This window comes from Pseudorasbora parva, chromosome 2 (genome assembly GCF_024679245.1).
Source record: "Pseudorasbora parva isolate DD20220531a chromosome 2, ASM2467924v1, whole genome shotgun sequence".
NCBI lineage: Eukaryota > Metazoa > Chordata > Actinopteri > Cypriniformes > Gobionidae > Pseudorasbora > Pseudorasbora parva.
The window spans coordinates 51,499,522-51,522,878 of NC_090173.1; the positions used below are offsets into that span (position 1 = coordinate 51,499,522).

Here is a 23,357-nt window from a genome sequence, read left to right on the forward strand (position 1 = left end):
GGGGATGATTAGGAGGGCATGCTGCATTCACACCGGACGCGAATGATGCAAATAAATTGGACGCATGAACAATTTTGAATCCATTCGCTTCATTCACAATAATAGTAGTATTTTTAAATTACTCTGGCCTCGGGGTTTCCCATCCGTCACTTCACCATGTGACAGCAGTAAGCAGGCTCCTCATTGGTTAATGCAGCATGAATATTCGCCAAAGTTCAGATTTGCAAAGATTTGCAGATCGCAATTTACGCGAATCTGGTGTTCAAAACGCTCAATTTGCGTGATCCTTGCCACATCATTTGCGCGAATCGCGCCGCAGAATGCCTATTCACGTCTCTGCATTGACTTAACATGTAAATCACTTGCGTGAATCGTGTCATTCGTGTTTGGTGCGAACGCAGCATCAGGCGCGAATTCGCTTCAAACGCGTGAATGCACAAAACACACCACTCGCGCAAAACGTGCGTATCGTGCAAGATGCTCAATTCGCGTCATCCGCGAATGAGGCGGAATCGCGTCCATCGTGCCACGCCAAACGTGTCTATCGCACTGCAGGACCTCCAGTCGCGCGTCAACGCCTTTACATTGACTTAACATGGAAATCATTCGCTCCGGACACTCTATTCACATTTGGTGTGAATGTACCTACAGGGGTGATATGGATAAGGGTTATTTGAGGGTGAGTAAATGATGACAGAATTTTCATTTTTGGGTCAATTATGACATTGTAAGAACAAATTCTTACAGTAACTGTGGTGTTGTAGGCAATACAACAGTCCAGCACATTATATTCAAACTAATTGCTATGCTGAAATAATGAAGATTTCTGTGGCCACTCCTATGAAAATATCCTGCTCTGCCACTGGTTGATGTGAGAATGTGTTACTCAATGTGTTGAGTATAAATATGACCAAATGACTGACATCAGTTCAAGAGTGAATCCTCATCTACAGCAGAAGTATCTCAGACACTTGGGACAGTTTTTTCTACTATTGACCATGCACCTGCACCAGCTAATATTCGTTCTTGTCTCAATGGGTAAGTAAATATTGTTTAATTAATAATTAATATGATTCAACTTGTTAACATTATTTAATGAATTAGGCTTCATAAATGGCAATAATTAACATTTTTAAAACATTGTTAATCTAGATAATGTTCATTTGGATATTATTCATTCATGTCTGTTAATATAAACAATGCTTTTTTTAAATTAATTATAAGAGTTATAAATTACCAGATAGCAAAATCCCCAGTGTTGAATTAACACTGCTCACAGTATATATGGTCCCACTCCACAGTGTTAAAGTTAATGAGATACTTAAGAGATTAATTATTGACCATTAGTGATGAACACCTGTAGCCCAACCTCGTCATACTCAATTCTAGTCAGAATACGGCCGTTTCTCAATATGCGTACTTGTCTGTACTTGTGTTCTCGTGGACTTGTAAAACGTCATCAGTTGCTGCCGAAGTACTGTTCCATTTCAAAGTTCACATCTAGCCAAGCAGGCTACGGTTAAAATCCCTGGATGTGTCCTTGATCCGCCCCTTTTATCAAGAGGAGAAATCCCGGATGAGAGACCCCGTGTAATTTAAAAATACTGTTAATGTGTCAAAAAATGTAGTTTTAACTTTTTCAGGCAAGAATGTACTTGTTTAATGATTAAATATGTGGTTTATGTATAAAGAGAGTGCATATTTGACAATTTTATCTGGCGTGTTGTGAGATCGGTCAGCACGTGCTCAGCGCTCGTTAAACCGCCGAGAGCAGCCTTTTCTCGGGTAGACCTTCTGTGGTTAAACATCAGATATCAGAAACATGAGAAAAGAGGCAGGGTTGTGTTTTATATTTCGTTTTGTTATAAATATACATGCATAATCAAGAGTTGCCTGAACCACATTTGTGTGCTATAATACATTTACGTTTTTTTATGGAGAAAAGAGACAGAGCGTTTTGACACATTGCGTTTTATTATAGCCTAAAATATTGTTTTTTTTTTTGTTTGTTTGTTTTTTAATGGAAAAAAGGAAGAGTGGCGTTTTATGACATAATTTTGTTTTATTTTAGCCTAAAATTATGTTTGTTTTTTTTATGAAAAGGAAAAAAGAGGCAGCTTTTTTTTTGACAAATTTCGTTTTATTGTATCCTAAAATGTACGTGTCTCAATACCAAGTAGGCTACGCGAACTTCTGACTTGTGTCTGTGTAATTCAGACTTGCCATGTTCGACTGGAGAACTCCCGAGGACGGCAGGACACGTCAAGTCATGCTGATCTGATAACAGCAGCGTTCTTCATAGTGTCACTGAAAGTGTAGGCCTATGTATTTTAGGCTACAATAAAACGAAATATATGATAAAACACCACTCTATGGCAGACGTGTCATTCAACCTATTGTAAGTGGATGTATCATCACAAGAGTCTTGAAAATATATTATGAAGGTTGAAAAGTTACCTAGTTCAAGTGCTATCTACAACGGTAATAGCCAAAAACAAAAACAAAAAAACACACAAAAAACAAAACAAAAAAACAAACAACCTTCACTCTGCCATCAGCCAAAATTATCTGTCAGGGAACAAATTATAGATTAATGAGACCAAAGATTGCCTGTTAGATCTACACAAGACAAATGTACACTGTAAAAAAATACCCATCAAATTTACGGTAAAAAAACGGCAGCTAGAACATTGCCAGAACTTCACCGTAAAAAATATGGCAGTAACGTTTTAGGTTTTACGGGACAGCAGCATATAATTTAAAGGTTTATAATGTGGTAATTACGGTTCAAAACGGTTTATTTTACAGTTAAAAACCCTATAATTTGAAAGTTTATATTGAAATAATTATGTGTACACAGTACACTATAAAACAATTACGGTAAAAACCTTTTTATTGAACTGAAATATGAAATTACCAACTTATTGAAATGCTAATATCTGTTATTTTCCTTTTATATAGTTTGATAATCACCAATTACAGTGGTGATGAGAATCACATGATGAATCAAAGCTCATCACACGCAGCTTTTGGAGGGACAATATTAACATATAGAAGGTGCACACACAAACACTAAACACCAAACACCATCATGGTAACACACATGACGTTTAGAAAATGCAATAAACATTACTTTAACAACATTAGATGTAACATAAAACCTCAGTGTACATAAGTGATTAGAAAAAACTAAGAAGAAACAGTTAATTCAATGGAAATGCATCAAATGCGAAGTGTTACGTGGGGAACTCTGGGAATGTCAATTTACGTTTTTTCACTGTAAATTACAAAACGACCTGTTCTTATCACTTCGAAAAACTGTACATTTAATGGTATTTTATTGTAAAATAAAATAAAATGTATAAACCTTTAAATTATACAGTTTTGACCTGTAAAATAAATGGTTTTTAACCGTCATTATTACATTATAAACCTTTAAATTATATGCTGCTGTCCAGCAAAACCTAAAACGTTACTGCTGTATTTTTTACGGTAACGTTTTTACTGTCAATTTTATGGGGATCTTTTTTACAGTGAACACTGTAAAAACAACAACCAAATAATATTATTTTTACAGGAAAATGCTGGCAGCTGTGGTTACCAGAGAATTATGAACTATGTGCACTATGAAATTCAAAATTAGGCGGACAAGTACAAGTCTGTGGTTAGAGGAGGCACAATTTTTTTTCTTTTTTTTATTTATTAAAAATAAATAGAAAACCAGTAAGTATTACATTAAAATGTAAAGCATAAGATTTATGTATGTAAACTGCATATACATTTTCAATGCATTTGGATTATTTTTACATAGACAAATTAATAAACTGAAGATGATTGATATATGCCAGTTATACGTACATGAAACAGTTAGGAATTATGTAAAAGTACACAGAAAAACGCCCATGTTAAATTAAATGAATCCTAGTGTTCATGTGTGTGCTCACTAATGAGTTAAAGTACCATTGAAGCAGTGTTGACGTAAATGAGATAATTAAGTGATGATTGAATATTAATGATGAACACCTGATGATAATGAGCACAATCACTGAAGGAAAGAGAAACACGAGAACTACAACTGACTTCAGCCACAGCTTTAGATGAAATCAACTGAAGATAAAAGAAGACATTAAATCTCTGAAGATCTCATCAGAGGAGGATTAAACAACTCCACAAACAGCATAACCAGAAAAAAAAGCTCACTCAGAGTTTTGACTCATCAAAATTTGCTGCAATGTTATTCTATAGGATTTTTTGATTTTTAAGAGCAATAATTTATCCATTTGTTTGTGTGTGTGCAACAAGAGTATGAAATGTAGAATGATAAATGTTTAAACAAATCTCTTTCACTGTGTGTTTGGAGAATTTATTCTGCTGTGTTACCAAATGTCTTCCATCCACAGGGTGGGTGTCTGAAGCTCAAAACTGCAGTGATACAGAAAAAGCTGAAGCTAAAAAGAGACTTTTTGCACATCTCGGCTTGGACAATAGTGACTCTGAGAATACCAGAATGTGGCCCTTGATATTCAACAAGTATGACTACTTCGCTGCCCACCATATCAACATTGAAGTGAACCTGTATGTGACCTCCATCATAAATGTGGTATGAGTTCAGCATGATTTATCTTCTCATCAATGGACGTCAAGCCAGTAAACCCTAAAATGATTAATTCGTTTGAGTAGAGCCAACTCAAATTAAACAAATGAGTTCAAACTAATTAACTAATTAGAACTTTAATTTTCTTATGAGTTCTCAAAACTGACACATTTTAAAGGGGGGGTGAAATGCTGTTTCATGCATACTGAGCTTTTTACACTGTTAAAGACTTGGATTCCCATCCTAAACATAGACAAAGTTTCAAAAAATAATGTTGGACGTTTGATGGAGTATTTCTGTGTTAAAAATACTCCTTCCGGTTTCTCACAAGTTTCGGCGAGTTTTTTCGAGTATGGGTCTATTTGACGTTAAATAGAGCGGAAGGTCCTTGTATGGGCCGTACGGGCTCTTCTCCCGGAAGGGTGCGCGCGCGTAACTAGAGGGAGAGAGAGGAAATGCACGCTGTAAACAGTCTCTCAGGTGCAGATCCAGTCGTCCGTGAACACTTATGACGCGCCGCGCTTCACTTTATTCCTATGGGTGACGTTGAACGACTTCAACGCTTCAGCACAGCATTCCGGGAAGGCAGCGCTGCATTTGAACCGATTTGAACGCAGAAATGACGGGAAGCTTCAAGGCATCGCTTCAGTCGCGTCGCAAAGTGGATTTCCACGGTCACTGCTGTCACAGGACTTCACCAAATCATTACAAAGAAGTGTGTTTTTGACGGAGCGGTCCCAGCGATAAAGTTCGGTCCTGCTTTGGAAGCAGCGGGTGAGTAAATCAACTTTAAATGTCTCTGCTATTGGCTACCGTCGCATGAGTAAACGACACGATCGCGTGCTTCATCATTCAAATGCGCTAACGGTTACTCCATTGTTGTTCTGTATAACGTTACACTAGTCTGACTCTGACGTGCAAAACCGTTTTGCTTGCTACCTCTAAGGTCTAGTCACATACAATAGTCCATAAACCGAATCATGTCCTCATAAACTGCGCGTAAAGACACACAGAGGCCCCTAAATACAGTACATACCACAGAGACGGACATCCTGATATTGCCGTTTCTCCTGTTCAATTTATTTCAGCCTCAGATTTGATTGTGGATCATTATCTGTATTAGCTGAGATAGATGGGTTTCTCCACGCTTGAGGACATCACCGCTTTGTGCACATTCGTCATTCTTTAGCTCCGCCCACACGATACGCCTCCAGGCGTTAGGTTTTTTCCGGAAAGACTCGGTACAGCCCATATTTCTTTTATAAATATGATAAAACGAAAGACTTTTCGGAGATATGAAGGATGCAATACTACTCTATAGGTACTCAAGATTGACATGAGATTGACTGAAACTGAGTGTTTCACCCCTCAGGGTATGGCGGGCGGGAAGGTCCAAAAATAAGACTAATGATTTGTCTTGGGAAATCGCTATACTATAACCAGTAGCTACTGACTTACCCACTGATAGGCCGGCGGTCGATCTGTATTAGCACTTTCCTCACGCGGCGGGCGACTCACTTTCCTCACTGAGCGACTCACTTTCCTCACGCGGCGGGCGACTCACTTTCCTCACGCGGCGGGCGAATCACTTTCCTCACAGAGCGAATCACTTTCCTCACAGAGCGACTCACTTTCCTCACGCGGCGGGCGAATCACTTTCCTCACTGAGCGACTCACTTTCCTCACAGAGCGACTCACTTTCCTCACTGAGCGAATCACTTTCCTCACGCGGCGGGCGAATCACTTTCCTCACTGAGCGAATCACTTTCCTCACAGAGCGAATCACTTTCCTCACTGAGCGAATCACTTTCCTCACTGAGCGACTCACTTTCCTCACTGAGCGACTCACTTTCCTCACGCGGCGGGCGACTGACTCACTTTCCTCACGTAGCGACTCTTTCACCAATATACTAATATCTATAGTAGCCGGCTACCCTTTTCAAATACTGTGATGGTTAGAAAATAAAAATAAAGAAAGATAAAACACAATGTTACTTCTGTATCCGAGTAAACAAAATGAATGCCATAAAACCACGATTTCCTGGGCTGGGCAGGATCTGGCTTGGAAAAAAAAAACATGACACTGGTAATAAAATAATTTTATAAATACCATTTATTAATATGTACGATAATTTGATCTCTAACTAATTCAAATAACAATAAAAGTCAGTTGAATCCATAAACGAATTTTAGAATCGTTAAGATGGCATAAAAAATAGGTTACACAATAACACAAATAAAAAGTTAAAGTTTACAGCTGCAGCTGTCTCTGAGATTTTTTTTTTAGCAGTGATTTCATTTGATGTTATTTATTACGGAAGCCCTGAACCGCATGGTGAAAAAATAAAAAATAAAAAATTGATGGTGGGAGAAAAAAAAAAATTAAACCTTATCTCGTTATTTCAAGATAATAAGTCGTTATTTCAAGATAATAAGTCGTTATTTCAAGATAATAAGTCGTTATTTCAACATAATAAGTCGTTATTTTAACATAATATCTCGTTATTTCAACATAATAAGTCGTTATTTCAACATAATATCTTGTTATTTCAACATAATAAGTCGTTATTTCAACATAATATCTCGTTATTTCAAGATAATAAGTCGTTATTTCAACATAATATCTCGTTATTTCAAGATAATAAGTCGTTATTTCAACATAATATCTCGTTATTTCAACATAATATCTCGTTATTTCAACATAATAAGTCGTTATTTCAACATAATATCTCGTTATTTCAAGATAATAAGTCGTTATTTCAACATAATATCTCGTTATTTCAAGATAATAAGTCGTTATTTCAACATAATATCTCGTTATTTCAACATAATAAGTCGTTATTTCAACATAATAAGTCGTTATTTCAACATAATATCTCGTTATTTCAAGATAATAAGTCGTTATTTCAACATAATATCTCGTTATTTCAACATAATAACTCGTTATTTCAAGATAATTAAGTCGTTATTTCGACATAAGTCTGTATTGTTTAGCTGTGTTGTTATTTCGATATTAGCCAGTAGAGGGCAGAATAAGACAGGGAATCAGTTAACGCATTGTAGTTATAGGCTACTGATACTGTTATGAACTTTTGCAAGTGGTGCTCCAAAATCCCTGAGGTTTAGCCTCTCATGGGAATTTTAACATTAATCCCAGGCATATGCATGCAGGTTAACTCTTATTGAGGTTACATTTATGCTTCCATACTAAAAGCCAAGGTGGTCATATAGGCCCTATAGGAGTAACGTTAGATACTATCAAAAGCGAAAACTGAAAAATAATAATTATTATTATTATTATTATTATTATTATTATTATTATTATTATTATTATTATTATTATTATTATTAATTGTTGAAATAACCTTATAATAGGTTAACCTAGAGACTTTCAAACATGAAAATGTCATATGTAGGCTATTCGTGTCAAAATGACATATAGCCTAAACATCTTTTCCTATTCTATTTTGCCTGGAAACGCTTCCAACACACTTGTCTCGTGAAAAATAGGCGTCTCTTCTATTTCTAGCATGCAGGCATTTTCCGCGCTGGCTCAAGCTTGTCACGCATGCAGTGTGCAACCTGTTAACATGGGAGCCGAAATAAAAACGGACACGCTTGCAGTGTGTGCTTTATATATGCTATCACAGCTTTTCAAACTCTTGCTCGCGAGATTTAAAGAGGGCCAGGCTAAGCAACATTTCTTTAAAAAAAAAGTATAGTCTATATATAAAAGTATTAAATACGCAAAATATATTTAACTTAATAGATTAATGAACACATCGAAAGAAAAAGAAAAACTGTGACAAATAATTCAAATAAGTTGCAAAAACAATAATTTTACAGAAATTTGCATTAAAGGTTTTAGTGACAAACACTGTTATTTTACAGATGTTTAAATTAAGATTTTACGCTTTTTTAATAGTACAGTGTTAAATAGTTATTTTACAGATTTTCTTTGTTTAAATTAAGATGTTTTACTTTAATTTTATGGTTTTTGTTTGACAGTCATTTGATCGGTTTTTATGATTGTAAAAGTGAAAAACTGTTATTTTACAGATTTTTCCTATCAAACACCTTCAATAAAGTGACAGTAGGCCTAGTCTATAGCCTACTAAAAATTCTGCAGTATAATTGTTTGTAATTTTACTTCGTTTTAAACGTAGGCCTAATTCAAAATTACAAAAAAATACTGTAAAAAATGTTGTGTTATTTTCCATAACATTAGGATTATTTTTTACAGTTAGGCTTATTTTTCCGCTGTTCAGTCGCACCGGGCCTTACGCACACATATAGCATCGCATAACTTTGACGCAGCCTGTTAATTATCAAAAGAAAAAAGAAAATCAGTCAATCAAACATTTAAAGTTACACTGTTCAATCCAATACTCAGTTTAATAGTTTAGCATCCAAATACATATAGGCTAGTGAATACGCATCTGTATTCATTCCACGCCATAGGCCTATGGCTGCCGTCGCATCAACCAGGTGCATTAATTTATTATTTCGGCTCATATTGCATGAGGTGCATCTTCTGGAGATCATATTTCAACAACAAAAAAATCACCTCCAAATGTTGTAATGCAGCATACACACACACACACACACACACACACACACTGGTTCACTATCTTTGTGGGGACTCTCCATAGACGTAATGGTTTTTATACTGTACAAACCGTATTTTCTATCCCCCTACACTGCCCCTAAACCTACCCATCACACACACACACACACACACACACGCACGCATTTGGCGTGAGACACACGCTTTCAGGCTCCGTGTCACACTCTCACTCTGCCCAGCTTAATCTCACGCCAAATTGCCAAACCTGCTTTTGATATTAAAACAAAGCTATAGCTTTTTTTCTTTTTATTAAGTTTTAATGCGAAATTCAAACAATAAATAGCGTTGTGGCGCTAATGTGGCATAATGTTAAAGCCAGAGGCTTGAAAAGCGGAGTTGCAAAATGCTCTCGCTCCCGGCGGCGCGCGCGGACACGTGGCTCATGGAGCGCTCAATACTTCTATCTGTGTCAATGCATTTGAATGGCTTAAGCGGATACACAACAGTTTCATTTAAATTATTATATAATTTCAAGATTAACAGCAAAATTGCATTTTATCAAATAACATTTTATAAAATTATAAAGCAGCAGCAGCTCTTATAGACATCTGTGTATGGAATATGGCCAGCGCTGACCGGGAGTGTGTCTGGTTCTGCAGCGCCATAGCAGATTTTAATTTATCAGGCCTAATCTTTGCTTTTTATTATTTACCATTATCCTAAATGAACACTGGGTGTATTTGTAGCTTACTTAGGTTATTACATTCGTGTAGTACTAGTAGACTGTAAACTGTGATAGACCTAGGCTACTTAAGTTTGTGTGTGAGTGGTCCAGACCAACCCAGAGCCATAGAAAAAGAGAGTTGCGACACGCTTTGATCTCGCCGCCACGTTGTCACGTGGTTCATATCTCTCAATAGTTCCAAACAATTCAGCTCTGTCAATCTATTTGAATAGGATTAAGCAGGTTTCACTATATTTGCAGCAATTTCTGGCAAATATTAACACAATATGTGCATGACTATAGGCTTATTCTGGGGAGAGGTAGAAGATATAATTTATGTTTGAATAACGAGATATTATGTTGAAATAACGAGATATTATGTTGAAATAACGACTTATTATCTTGAAATAACGAGATATTATGTTGAAATAACGACTTATTATCTTGAAATAACGAGATATTATGTTGAAATAACGACTTATTATGTTGAAATAACGAGATATTATGTTAAAATAACGACTTATGTTGAAATAACGACTTATTATCTTGAAATAACGAGATATTATGTTGAAATAACGACTTATTATCTTGAAATAACGACTTATTATCTTGAAATAACGAGATAAGGTTTAATTTTTTTTTTTTCTCCCACCATCAATTTTTTATTTTTTATTTTTTCACCATGCGGTTCAGGGCTTCCGTAATAAATAACATCAAATGAAATCACTGCTAAAAAAAAAATCTCAGAGACAGCTGCAGCTGTAAACTTTAACTTTTTATTTGTGTTATTGTGTAACCTATTTTTTATGCCATCTTAACGATTCTAAAATTCGTTTATGGATTCAACTGACTTTTATTGTTATTTGAATTAGTTAGAGATCAAATTATCGTACATATTAATAAATGGTATTTATAAAATTATTTTATTACCAGTGTCATGTTTTTTTTTTCCAAGCCAGATCCTGCCCAGCCCAGGAAATCGTGGTTTTATGGCATTCATTTTGTTTACTCGGATACAGAAGTAACATTGTGTTTTATCTTTCTTTATTTTTATTTTCTAACCATCACAGTATTTGAAAAGGGTAGCCGGCTACTATAGATATTAGTATATTGGTGAAAGAGTCGCTACGTGAGGAAAGTGAGTCAGTCGCCCGCCGCGTGAGGAAAGTGAGTCGCTCAGTGAGGAAAGTGAGTCGCTCAGTGAGGAAAGTGATTCGCTCAGTGAGGAAAGTGATTCGCTCTGTGAGGAAAGTGATTCGCTCAGTGAGGAAAGTGATTCGCCCGCCGCGTGAGGAAAGTGATTCGCTCAGTGAGGAAAGTGAGTCGCTCTGTGAGGAAAGTGAGTTGCTCAGTGAGGAAAGTGATTCGCCCGCTGCGTGAGGAAAGTGAGTCGCTCTGTGAGGAAAGTGATTCGCTCTGTGAGGAAAGTGATTCGCTCTGTGAGGAAAGTGAGTCGCTCTGTGAGGAAAATGAATTGCCCGCCGCGTGAGGAAAGTGATTCGCCCGCCCCGTGAGGAAAGTGAGTCGCTCTGTGAGGAAAGTGATTCGCTCTGTGAGGAAAGTGAGTCGCTCTGTGAGGAAAATGAATTGCCCGCCGCGTGAGGAAAGTGATTCGCCCGCCCCGTGAGGAAAGTGAGTCGCTCTGTGAGGAAAGTGATTCGCTCTGTGAGGAAAGTGAGTCGCCCGCCGCGTGAGGAAAGTGAGTCGCTCAGTGAGGAAAGTGAGTCGCCCGCCGCGTGAGGAAAGTGATTCGCTCTGTGAGGAAAGTGATTCGCTCTGTGAGGAAAGTGAGTCGCTCTGTGAGGAAAATGAATTGCCCGCCGCGTGAGGAAAGTGATTCGCCCGCCCCGTGAGGAAAGTGAGTCGCTCTGTGAGGAAAGTGATTCGCTCTGTGAGGAAAGTGATTCGCCCGCCGCGTGAGGAAAGTGAGTCGCTCTGTGAGGAAAGTGATTCGCCCGTCGCGTGAGGAAAGTGCTAATACAGATCGACCGCCGGCCTATCAGTGGGTAAGTCAGTAGCTACTGGTTATAGTATAGCGATTTCCCAAGACAAATCATTAGTCTTATTTTTGGACCTTCCCGCCCGCCATATCAGGGGAGGGGGGGGGGCTCTGGGCATTAACTATAATAGTTGCAAGCACCAATCCAGTTTTTTTTTCTTTTCTATAGACTGTACTCACAAAGATATAACGATCAAAATAAACTTAAAACTTCGCCGGAGTTGTCCTTCAATTCATGAGAAGCATTGGTTATAGTACTCATTTCAGCATGATATCTAGCATTGTTTTAATCAGGCAAATTGAATGATAAAAAAATAAATGATAATGTTTATTTTATTTGCACTCCAGTTTAGAAATACATTCACACTTCTGTTTGCATTTTAGACACACATATACATAAAGAATCAGAGTATGAATCTCATCAACGGTGACATACTTCATGCCACAATGCATTCTGGGTGCATCATACAAAACTCATCCATGGCTCCCAGAATGCATTGCAGCATAGAAACCTGTTACCATTGTTGAGTTTCATAGGCTGATTATTGATGTCTGAGTGTGCGTTCATTCCTCAGGAGTTTCAAAGGATTAGTGGACAATGCATTCTCATTTCTTAGATTATTGCTGTAGAATCACATCAATAATCAAACAGAAGTCAATGAAAATTGTCACTCATATAAAACTCAGACATAAGATCAGTGATCTAAGCCACAACTTGATGATTATATTCATGATCATCAATGAGCTAACATTAACTGATCACACTTTATCTTGCTGTTTACACCATAACAAACAGCCAGACAAAAATGTTATGTTTAAAATGTTAATAGTCAAGAGCCCAACTAAAGCAAACACTGATCATCATAACCCCTTAAGTGTCACCCCCCTTTTTGAAAATATATATGAAAATTCACTATCCAGACTTAAATGGTTGCAATTCAAGAATGCTTTGGAATATAGACATAAGTTTGGTCTCATTTTAAAGAGGACAGTCAGCAGAGTATTGCTCAAGTGAAATCACTTCAAAAAATGTAAGAATAAGTTTAAATGTACTGTAAATCAAATATACTGTACTAGATATTTAATATTTAATATAAAATATATATGTTACAAAATAATGTGTACTCTAAAATTACTATCAAATCAAAGCCATATGTCTAATCAATTTGTGTTCCAAATTTCAAGTTGATATCACAAAAATTGAAGTTCCCATGAGATTTTGTTTAGGCGTTGTACCACAAATAGCCACCGGGTGTCATTGAAATTCCATTGATTTTTTTTTAATGCAATTTCCTGTGTCAAATGTATATATTTTTTTGTGTAAATATCACAAAACAGTTTGCAGATATAGAACCGTGAGACTAAGACCTTTCCGACGATATGCGTTTTGTCAAGATTAGAAAAGGTTTTTATTATAAATTAAATAAATATGTTAAATAAATATGAAACATGACAACGCCACTTGGGGAGGAGCCCTGCTAGAATAATTTAGAGCACCGTTTCCATGGTAACGCAAGGTCTGATTTCAAATCGGTTTGCACAGAATGAATCTTGAGTTTGTAAGCTTTCGAATGATATATAGTTTGTCAACATTAGATCAGGATAAATATAGGATATATTGTTTTAAACATGCAGTGGCAAATGGGCCCACCGGTGGGCTAGTGACACTTAAGAGGATAATGGTGACTTCATTACTTTCAATAAATCATCAACATCTAAATCTCTGTTAATTCTCAATAAAAGCTTCTGTAGTCGTCTGACAGAAATAAAGTCAGTCTGGTTAGTAATGTGTGAAGCTGGTAATGCTGTTTGTGGAGTTGTTTACTCCTCTGCTGAGATCTTGTGATTGTCAGAGTCTCCAGTTGTCCACTGCAGGGCAGCAGAGACTTTGAAATGTGAACGGAGGTGGAAAGTCCAGGTTCAGAAGATAAAAAGTCCAGCTCTTTATTTTGTTCCAAACACCTGGATTTGCTAAGTAGCAAAAGAGGTAGAATTAATTAGTGAAATCAGCTAACTGAGTTCATGAGTGGAATAAAAATATGGGCTTTCATTTTTGGGTGAACCAACAGATTTAGAAATATGGCTTAGTCAACTTCTTTCCGACATTTAGATATGTGGGCAAAAGTATTTTTGCCTCAGTGCATGCATTGTTTTAGTTTGGAAGGGCCACCGTTAGCTTAGCTTAGTATAATGAATAGAATCCTTTGTTGCCAGCTAGCGTGTCCCTCGTAAAAGTGATCCCAAAACCCCCCCCCACCTATTTACTTCTTCTGGCCTGTGTATTCACAACGAGTACAAATAGCGATGCAGATTAAGACTAGGTAATTTTCTCAGATATTGACTTTCATCAAGTTTGGAAGACATGCTGTGTTTACCTTGGATTTACCTCAGAATAATACGATTTTCACAGGAAGCACAGGCGAAGCTCAGAGATATCACACAACACATTGCAATTGCTCAACAGCTGGAGGACATGAGTGTTACGTGCAGTAGTAGTCAGGCAATGAGAGATCCAAGACATCCAAACTAAATGGGTATGTTTAAGTAAGGGATAATGTACACCCAGCCAGTTGTTATCGCAGAATAAACCCCGACAGAGTGATCAGGTCTTGCATCACTCTGAAGGGGTTTATTCTGCGATTAAAAACCGGCTGGGTGTACATTATCCCGCTTATTACACGGCTACTAGTCTCAAATAAATAATTATTAGACACAAAATATTGTCTCGAGATTAAATATTTTATTAGCTCTTACGCAAAGCTTCCGCGAAGGAAAACAGTTCCAACCTGCTTTAAGCCTTTATCTATTGCTGAAGATTTGCCATATGCCCTTGCTAAATGTTGAAAATGAATGCTGACAGGGTTAGTTCACCCAAAAATGAAACCACGCCTATGATTTACTCACCCTCAAGTTATCGTAGGTGTATATGACATTCTTCTTTCAGACAAATACAATCGGAGTTATATTTAAAAAGTCCAGGCTAACGTTAATCCAAGCAGTTGTTGTAGTTGTGTTTGAAGTCCATAAAAAATGCAGCTGTCCGTCAAATAACGTGCTCCACACGACTCCGATGGGTTAATGGAGCCATCTGATTCGAATCGATGCGTTTGTGTAAGAAAAAGGTCTATATTAAAAACGTTATAAAGGAAACCTGCCTTGAAGTCTTCCATTGTAACCCATGGCTGTTTAAGCCACAAGATGGCGCCAGCGTTAAGCATAGAAGTAGTACCGGTCAAGATAACTCGTAGTACCCGTATGAGCGGGTGTTATCTGGAAATAACGTACCGCTGGAATGCGCGATTGACCAATTAGAATCAAGTATTTCACAGAGCCATGTAATAATAACAGAGAACTCAGAACAGATACATCGAACATGCTACAGAGAAACTTAAACACTACTTTTACACAAGATCAACACACATACAAACGTAAGAACCGATAATGAGTGCAGGGAGTGAGTCCAAACATAAAGGTGTGCTAATGACGAAGACCAGGTGCAGGGAATCCAGGGAGAGATGATGAGGAAGTGAGTTCAGGTGGAAGACAGGGAGGATCATGGGAGATGAAGTCCGGGACCAGGAGTGAATATGACATTCCCTCCCCCTCCCGGTAGGCGCGTCCTCGCCCCTAAGATGTAACACCGGGGAGGGGGGGTGGGTGCCCTGGAAACCTCCACTCAGGTGTGGGGGAGGTGCAGAAGGGTATGGATGTCTCCAGAGCGGGACTAGGACCTCCGGAGCCTGGAGAGGCCATGGCGGGTTCGGAGCCTGGGGTGGCCATGGCGGGACAGGAGCCTTGGGCAGCCATGGGGATAACAGGAGTACCAGGCTGGCGATTATCAGTACTCAGCCTGGGATCCAGGACAGGGCTGGGGTCTTAGCCTGGGTTGGCGTCCCACCCCTCTGTTCCCCACCCACGGGCCTATAGCCCCCCCAACATTTTTTTTTCGGAAACTAGGGGATTGTCTTGTGGGCCCGTGGATGGCTGGAGTGGGGCGCCCATGGGTGTCTGGAGGCGGCGGCTCTGGGAAGCCTGGAGTGGGCGCGTTGAAGCCTGGAGCGGGCTCGTTGAAGCCTGGAGGGGCCTCGTGAAGGCCTGGAGGGGGCTTGCTGAAGCCTGGAGCGGGCTCGCTGAAGCCTGGAGAGGGTTCGGGAAAGCCTGGAGAGGGCTCTGGAAGGAGCGGAGCGTGCTTAGTCCCAAAGGCCATTGGGCTTGGAGGCGCGGGTTTACGGCCTTGCTGCTTGCCCTTCTCGTCCTCCGTGGCTTCCTAGCCTGCGGGACCTCATTGGTCCACTGGAGAGGTGAGTGGAGGCACCCGGCTGCTGGCGAACTGGCCCGGCCGCGGATGTTGATGATGGGTCTGGACGAGGCACACACTCTTCAATTTCATCCTGGGAACCATTCAGAAACCAGATTAGATTGATAGTTTTAACTAATGAATACATACACAGAGTGTCGAGAAATCGAATGGTGTCCTCATCCAAACCCATCAAGAACACCGCGTTAAGTGGGGCACCGGGCCAGTTCACCCAATTAAGCCAGCTCGGAGAATTCCTCCACGTACCTCTCCAGCGGCCGTCTGTCCTGCCGGAGGAAGTGGATTTTGAGTTTCTCAAGATGATGAGGAAGTGAGTTCAGGTGCAAGACAGAAAGGATCATGGGAGATGAAGTCCGGGACCAGGAGTGAATGTGACAGTGAGGATGAGAGCTGTGATATCTCTGCGTCCAAGTAGCAGTGCTTCGCCTGTGCTTCGTGTGAAAATCTTCTTATTTGGAGGTAAATCCAATGTAAACTCACAGCGTGTCTTCCAAACTTGATGAAAATCAGAGTGATGAAGATGAGTCTTTCTTTTGAGGTGATGGGGGGCATATACAGGTATGAGTTCCTTCACGTGGATATTTGCATGTGAATCTCTTTGCGCATGTGTGGTGTGGTCACATTAAGGATAATGAGGCTTGAGGAACTCTACCTCTCGCTGTTTTCATATGGATTACATAAACAGAGAATATTTGATATAAATTACTTAATTTAAAAGAAGACATTCCAAGCTTAATAAAGAGAGATATGTCAGGTTTGTGTGGCAAGTATTCGCTGAGTTCATTTTCACACGCATTTCACTTCACGGAGAGAGGTGGGAGAATGCACACCCTGTTTGTTTTTATTTTGAGTGTACACAAATAAAAGTAGACATTTTAAGCTTTGTAAAGACATATCGTTCATGTCTGTGAGGCCAAAAGCGTAGGAATATTTTAAAGGGTTACTTCAGCGATTAGCATATGTCTTTGTATCAGAACAAACCATGGAGTATATTCAAATGATTGTGCTTAACCCTCCCCCCATATCCCCCTGAGACAAGATACTTTTGCATTTTATTTCTGGAAAAATTCCTCCCGTGCAAATATCGTCAATTTGCGCCATCGGTAGAATTGTTGGCCAGAGGCTAAAGACTACAGCCAGCAGAGGGAGCCATTTCCGCATGTTTTCAACTCGCGCGTGGGGGATGGAGATCACACTACCAGCTGCAGCCTCATAGCCTAGAAATCTAGACGCACCCTAGCGGCAGCAAATTTAATCTGCCTGCGAGTGTCGTCTAGCAACCCTCAATACCCTTCTGAGCTGTATTCGCCTAACTCTTGCCGGGCCAATCACATCGTGTATAGAGTCGGTGGGCAGGGCCATAATGACCACGGCCAAGTTGCGTTTGCGTGCTTCTAGTAAACACAGAAACTGGCGAACGGTGGTCTTTCGAATCAGCTTTGACCGCGACTCTGGAAGACTTGGAGTTAAGCTTTTCTCTGAGAAAAGAACAAAGAACGCCACTGAAGTCATTCTTAAAAAGGGAAGATGTGTTCGGAGTTTTGCTGACCGGATACGGCGAATGTTTAATCAATCAACAAGCTCTGTTTCACCTTCGTTGCTCTCCCACATAGCAACATTGTGTCGGCCCAGATCTGGCCCTCATCTGGCACATGTGGAATACGGATCTGGCCCACATGCTGCGATGAATTACGGCCCTTGAGTGGCCCTCTCCTGTTTGCCAGATCTGGGCCACAAGCAGGCCATAACAATGCCACATGTCAGCCAAGAGCAAAGAAATAAATCATAACTGGACCTTATCTGAGTCACAAAATCTGTGTATAATAAATATGGAGTCATTTCGGCATTAATAAGCCTGTTAACAAGCAGAATTAAAAGTAGAGGAAAGTAGAAAAGTAGAGGACAGAAAAAGAGACGAGCAGGAACACACGAACTACAACTGACTTCAGCCACAGCTTTAGATGAAATCAACTGAAGATAAAAGAAGACATTAAATCTCTGAAGATCTCATCAGAGGATTAAACAACTCCACAAACAGCATTACCAGCTTCACACATTACTAACCAGACTGACTTTATTTCTGTCAGACGTCTACAGAAGCTCTTATTGAGAATTAACAGAGGTTTAACTCTAATGTGTTTCATTTGAAGTCCCCATAACGGTGATCAGTGTTTCTATTAGTTGGGCTCTTTACTCTTATTATACATTTGTCTGTTTCTGGCTGCTGTGAAAGTGTGTTTATAAAACTCATCTGCAGCAGCAAAAGAACCTTAAACAAACTGGCATCAGATGCGGATGGTTACCTGTTAATGACAGGGTTATAATCACCTTAAAAATGACTGATATCCTTTGGCTCTAACAATTGTGTTATTAATGCATTTTCATTACAACCCCTGAGTTACTGCAGCATCAGATCCTGCAATATTAGTCAATAAAATCAGAATTTTTTTTTTCACAAACAAGAGGGTAATCTAAACTGACACACACAGACATCAAGAATTAGCGTATGAATCTCAACAATGGTGACAATCAAAAATGCGGCATAATCTAATTCAGCTGCATAATTTATTCACGCTGCAGTGCATGCTGGGTGCCAGCATAGTACAAAACTCCCAGCATGCATTGCAGCATGAATAAATTATGCAGCTAAATTGTCCTATTGTTTTAATTCAAAATATTTGCTTTTATTTGTTTCTTTTTTGTTGTTGTGACATTTAGTAGCTTTTTGTTAATCTGATTATTTTTAATATTTTGTTGACTGCCACCATTGATGAGATTCATACACTGATTGTTGATGTCTGTGTGTGTCATTGGAGATTAGCCTTTTCGTTAAAATCTTCTAACTGATGGTTATGATACTGCAGGATCTGATGCTGCAGCAACTCAGGAATTATAATGAAAATGCATTAATAACACAATTGTTAGAATCAAATGACATTAGTGAACTTTAAGATGATTATAACCCTGTCAACAGGTAATCATCCTCATCTGATGTCACTTTGTTTAAGTTTCTTTTGCTGCTGCAGATGAGTTTTACAAACACACTTTCACAGCAGCCAGAAACAGACAAATGTATAATAAGAGTAAAGAGCCCAACTAATGGAAACACTGATCACCGTTATGGTGACTTCAAATGAAACACATTAGAGTTAAACCTCTGTTAATTCTCAATAAGAGCTTCTGTAGACGTCTGACTGAAATAAAGTCAGTCTGGTTAGTAATGTGTGAAGCTGGTAATGCTGTTTGTGGAGTTGTTTAATCCTCTGATGAGATCTTCAGAGATTTAATGTCTTCTTTTATCTTCAGTTGATTTCATCTAAAGCTGTGGCTGAAGTCAGTTGTACACTGTAAAAAAATGCTGTAAAAAAACGGCCACATTTTGACAGTAAAATGCTGTTTTCCATTAAAACAGTAATATACTGTAGAAATCAATGCATTCTGGGTAATATTTGTCATTTTCGAGAAAATAGCCAACAGTAATATACTGTGAATTAACACACTTAAAGTCGACACTCAGAGGCTGTGTTCAAAATCACTCCCTATCCCCTTATTCACTATTCCCTACACTAGTTCACTGATATAGACCACTCGACAGAGAGAGAGGAAAGAAGAGAGTGAATTCAGACACTGATGAACACCTGCTGTTATCACTGAAGGAAAGAGAAACATGATTTCATCAACTGAAGATAAAAGAAGACATTAAATCTCTGAAGATCTCATCAGAGGATTAAACAACTCCACAAACAGCATTACCAGCTTCACACATTACTAACCAGACTGACTTTATTTCTGTCAGACGTCTACAGAAGCTCTTATTGAGAATTATCAGATGATGTTTGATTGTTTCTTCTGACGTTACCATTATGGTGATCAGTGTTTGCTTTAGTTGGGCTCTTGAACATTGACACAATAACATTAGTTTTTCTCTCGCTGCTGTAACGGTGTGTTTTCAATACTTTTGTTATAGCAAGCAAAGCTGAGAAAAAAACATGAGTTAGTCATGTTGACTATTTAATAATGGTTTAATTCACTAATAATTTACTAGTCTGATCTATAAACATATAGCTGATGCCTAATTTTTTGTAAAACTTGAGCCCAATAATTTTATAACATCAGTATTGCAACAACCAGATAATTTGAAGAGCATGGGAACAGCTTGTGGTCAAAACATCTGAATCAATCTGACTCACACAGACATCAAGAATCGGCGTATGAATCTCAGCCGTGGTGACACTCAAAACTCCCAGCATGCATTGCGGCACGAATAAATTATGCTACTGAATAGCCTGGTTATTTTCTTTAATTCTTACTATTTGCCTTTATTTTTGCTGCTGTTGTTGTGTTGACTTTAAGTAGTGTTTTGTGATGTTCAGAGTTGATCTGTTCATTTTTTTTATTGATTGTCACCATTGTTGAGATTCATACGCTGATTCTTCAAGTCTATGTGAGTCTAAATGCCAGCAGAGAGCAAACAATGTGTTAAAATCATGACTTTATAAATCATTCATAACTAATTCCTAATCAGTGGTTGATAATTTCAGTAGGGTCCCAGTTTAATAACGTAAAATAAGAGTTGATATATGTTTTTAAAAGAATGGGTTTGTTTAGGGAAAAACACTGGACAAGATTAACAAACTAAACATCCTATTACAATTATAACAAAACATAGCCAATAACTTCTGACCATTTTTTTCTTGGCTTTTTTGCTACAATAAATGTGTTTAAGAAACACACAGTTATAGCAGACAAAGAAAGACTATCATTACAGAGTCAAGGGCCAAGAGCCCAACTGAAGCAAACACGGATCACGATAAGGGTGACCAAATATTTTCTATTAAACATCAACACCTAAAGATCTGTTGATTCTCAATAAGAGCTTCTGTAGACGTCTGACAGAAATAAAGTCAGTCTGGTTAGTAATGTGTGAAGCTGGTAATGCTGTTTTTTGGAGTTGTTTAATCCTCTGATGAGATCTTCAGAGATTTAATGTCTTCTTTTATCTTCAGTTGATTTCATCTAAAGCTGTGGCTGAAGTCAGTTGTAGTTCTTGTGTTTCTCTGTCCTTCAGTGATTCTTGTTAACAGGTGTTCTCAGTTATCACTTAATTAATCTCTTAATTATCTCATGAACTTCATCAATGCTTCAATTACTCTAACACTCTGTAGTGTGTACACTCTTCAGTGTTCATTTAAAACTGAAGATTTTGCTGTGGGGTTAAAATGGTTAAAGGGGTTAGATGAAAAAACCCACAGTGGGAACCGTAAATTAACAGTAAGAAACTGTAAATTCATTTACGGAAAAGTACTGTAAAAAAACGGCACTTTACTGGAACCAGAGCTGCCAGTAGATTACCGTTAAATCAAGGAAAAACAGTAATATACTGTAAAACGTAACAGTCAGATTTATCAGATGAATCAAGATATTTTCACTGAAATATTAGTGAAAGTTAATAGAAAAAAGTTGTGCAAAGTCAGTAACTGATAAGGAGAGTAAATATTAAAATGACCTGTGTTTATGTGTTGTTGCACAAGATGATATAGAAGAAATCTTTCAGTTGAATTCATTAGTTTTGTGGGTTACCATTGCTGTGAAGAGTAGAGCCTGTGCTTCAGTCCAGGATGAGCAGAGAAACATTGATGATATGCTGCCTGATGCTTTATTTAACGGCAGTGACTGTGTTTGCTGATGCAGTTATGAGCCGTTTGTTGAGTAATTTATCACATACGTGTGTGCTATTGCTCACAACGAACCGCAAAGATTGAAGTTAAAGTCATGTTTCTAAATCATTTTACTACTACACCTTACACATGTGAAAGGACTCAAATGAATTTTTACGATACAAACACCTATAAATACTAGTTTTAAAATGAGAACTGTTTACTTTACTTTACTTTATTTATAAAAGGACAATGTACAATTTTTAACATAAATGTTTCCATTTCATGTATTGTACCGGATTTAGCTCAAAGCTAATTTTCACCCGCAGTCCTTTGGCAGGTCAACAATAAAATAACATACCCAATACATATATACACAAATACACAATACAAAAAAATAAATAAAAATAAATTAATAAAACATTGTCAATACAAACAATTAAACAACAACCATGTCAGTGTTTACAAAGCTGATTACATTCTAAAAAAGATTTCAACTGCATTTTAAAGATTCCAAACGATGTACACCCTTTTATACCTTCCGGTAAAGCATTCCAGTTAGTCGTAGCTTTCACAGCAAAAGAGGATTGTCCAAAAGTAGAACGACGAAAAGGAACAGCACAATTTCTCATAGATGATCTAGTAGATCTCTCAGAAATATTCGGACGGAAACTAACAAAATCGCTGAGTACCAAAGGAGCCAAACCATTTACAATTTTATAAACCATACACAAATTTTTAAATAGCACATAATTTTCAAAACTCAATAATTTAAATTTCTTTAAAATGCTACAATGATGAAAATGTTTAGGTTTTTTATCGAAAGTTTTTAAAGTTTGTTTATATAGGGATTTTAAAGGCTTAACCACAGTTTCACCAGCTTGACCCCAACATGTGAGACAATATGAAATATGAGTAAGTATTGTGGCATGCATAAAAGTGTTGGCTACATCAACAGAAAGACAATGTCTAATTTGTCTGAAATTTGCTAAATTATATTTAATATTCCTCAGCATTTTCTTTACATGTTTTTTAAAGCGAAGATTTGAATCCAATATTACACCAAGATAATTAAACTCATTGACTAATTCTATCTTTTCACCATTTATACAAATATCCACTGGTGTTTGAACCTTTGTTTTTGAAAAAAACATTCCTTTAGTTTTACCAATATTCAAGGTTAAACATGAATTCTCCAGCCAATGTGTAATTCGTTCCATGGCAACATGTAGCTTTTCAGCTGCTAGCTCTGCGGTTTTTGCATGCGTAAAAATAACAGTGTCATCAGCATACATTTGCACTTGTATCCCGTTACATTGAAGCGGGAGATCATTTACATAAAGACTGAATAATAAGGGGCCTAACACTGATCCTTGGGGTACACCCATTGTATAATGTAAATTACTAGACTTAACCCCTTTAATTTTTACACATTGTTCTCTATTTGATAAATACGAGGATATCCATGCTAGGGCATTAGATGAAAAGTGGAAATTAG

The 23,357-nt window shown here is 38.0% G+C and overlaps 1 protein-coding gene across 1 annotated transcript in view; it reads left to right on the forward strand.

Moving 5' to 3' along the window:
- The first annotated feature begins 933 nt into the window (after window positions 1-933).
- The window catches only part of LOC137055368 (5-hydroxytryptamine receptor 3A-like), a 35,560-nt gene continuing 13,136 nt past the window's right edge, over window positions 934-23,357 (forward strand). Inside the window, exons 1-2 of the mRNA XM_067429094.1 lie at window positions 934-1,038; window positions 4,401-4,600. Of these exons, the coding sequence (XP_067285195.1) occupies window positions 999-1,038; window positions 4,401-4,600 (240 nt within the window). The 5' untranslated portion in view covers window positions 934-998. The remainder of the gene's footprint in view (window positions 1,039-4,400; window positions 4,601-23,357) is intronic.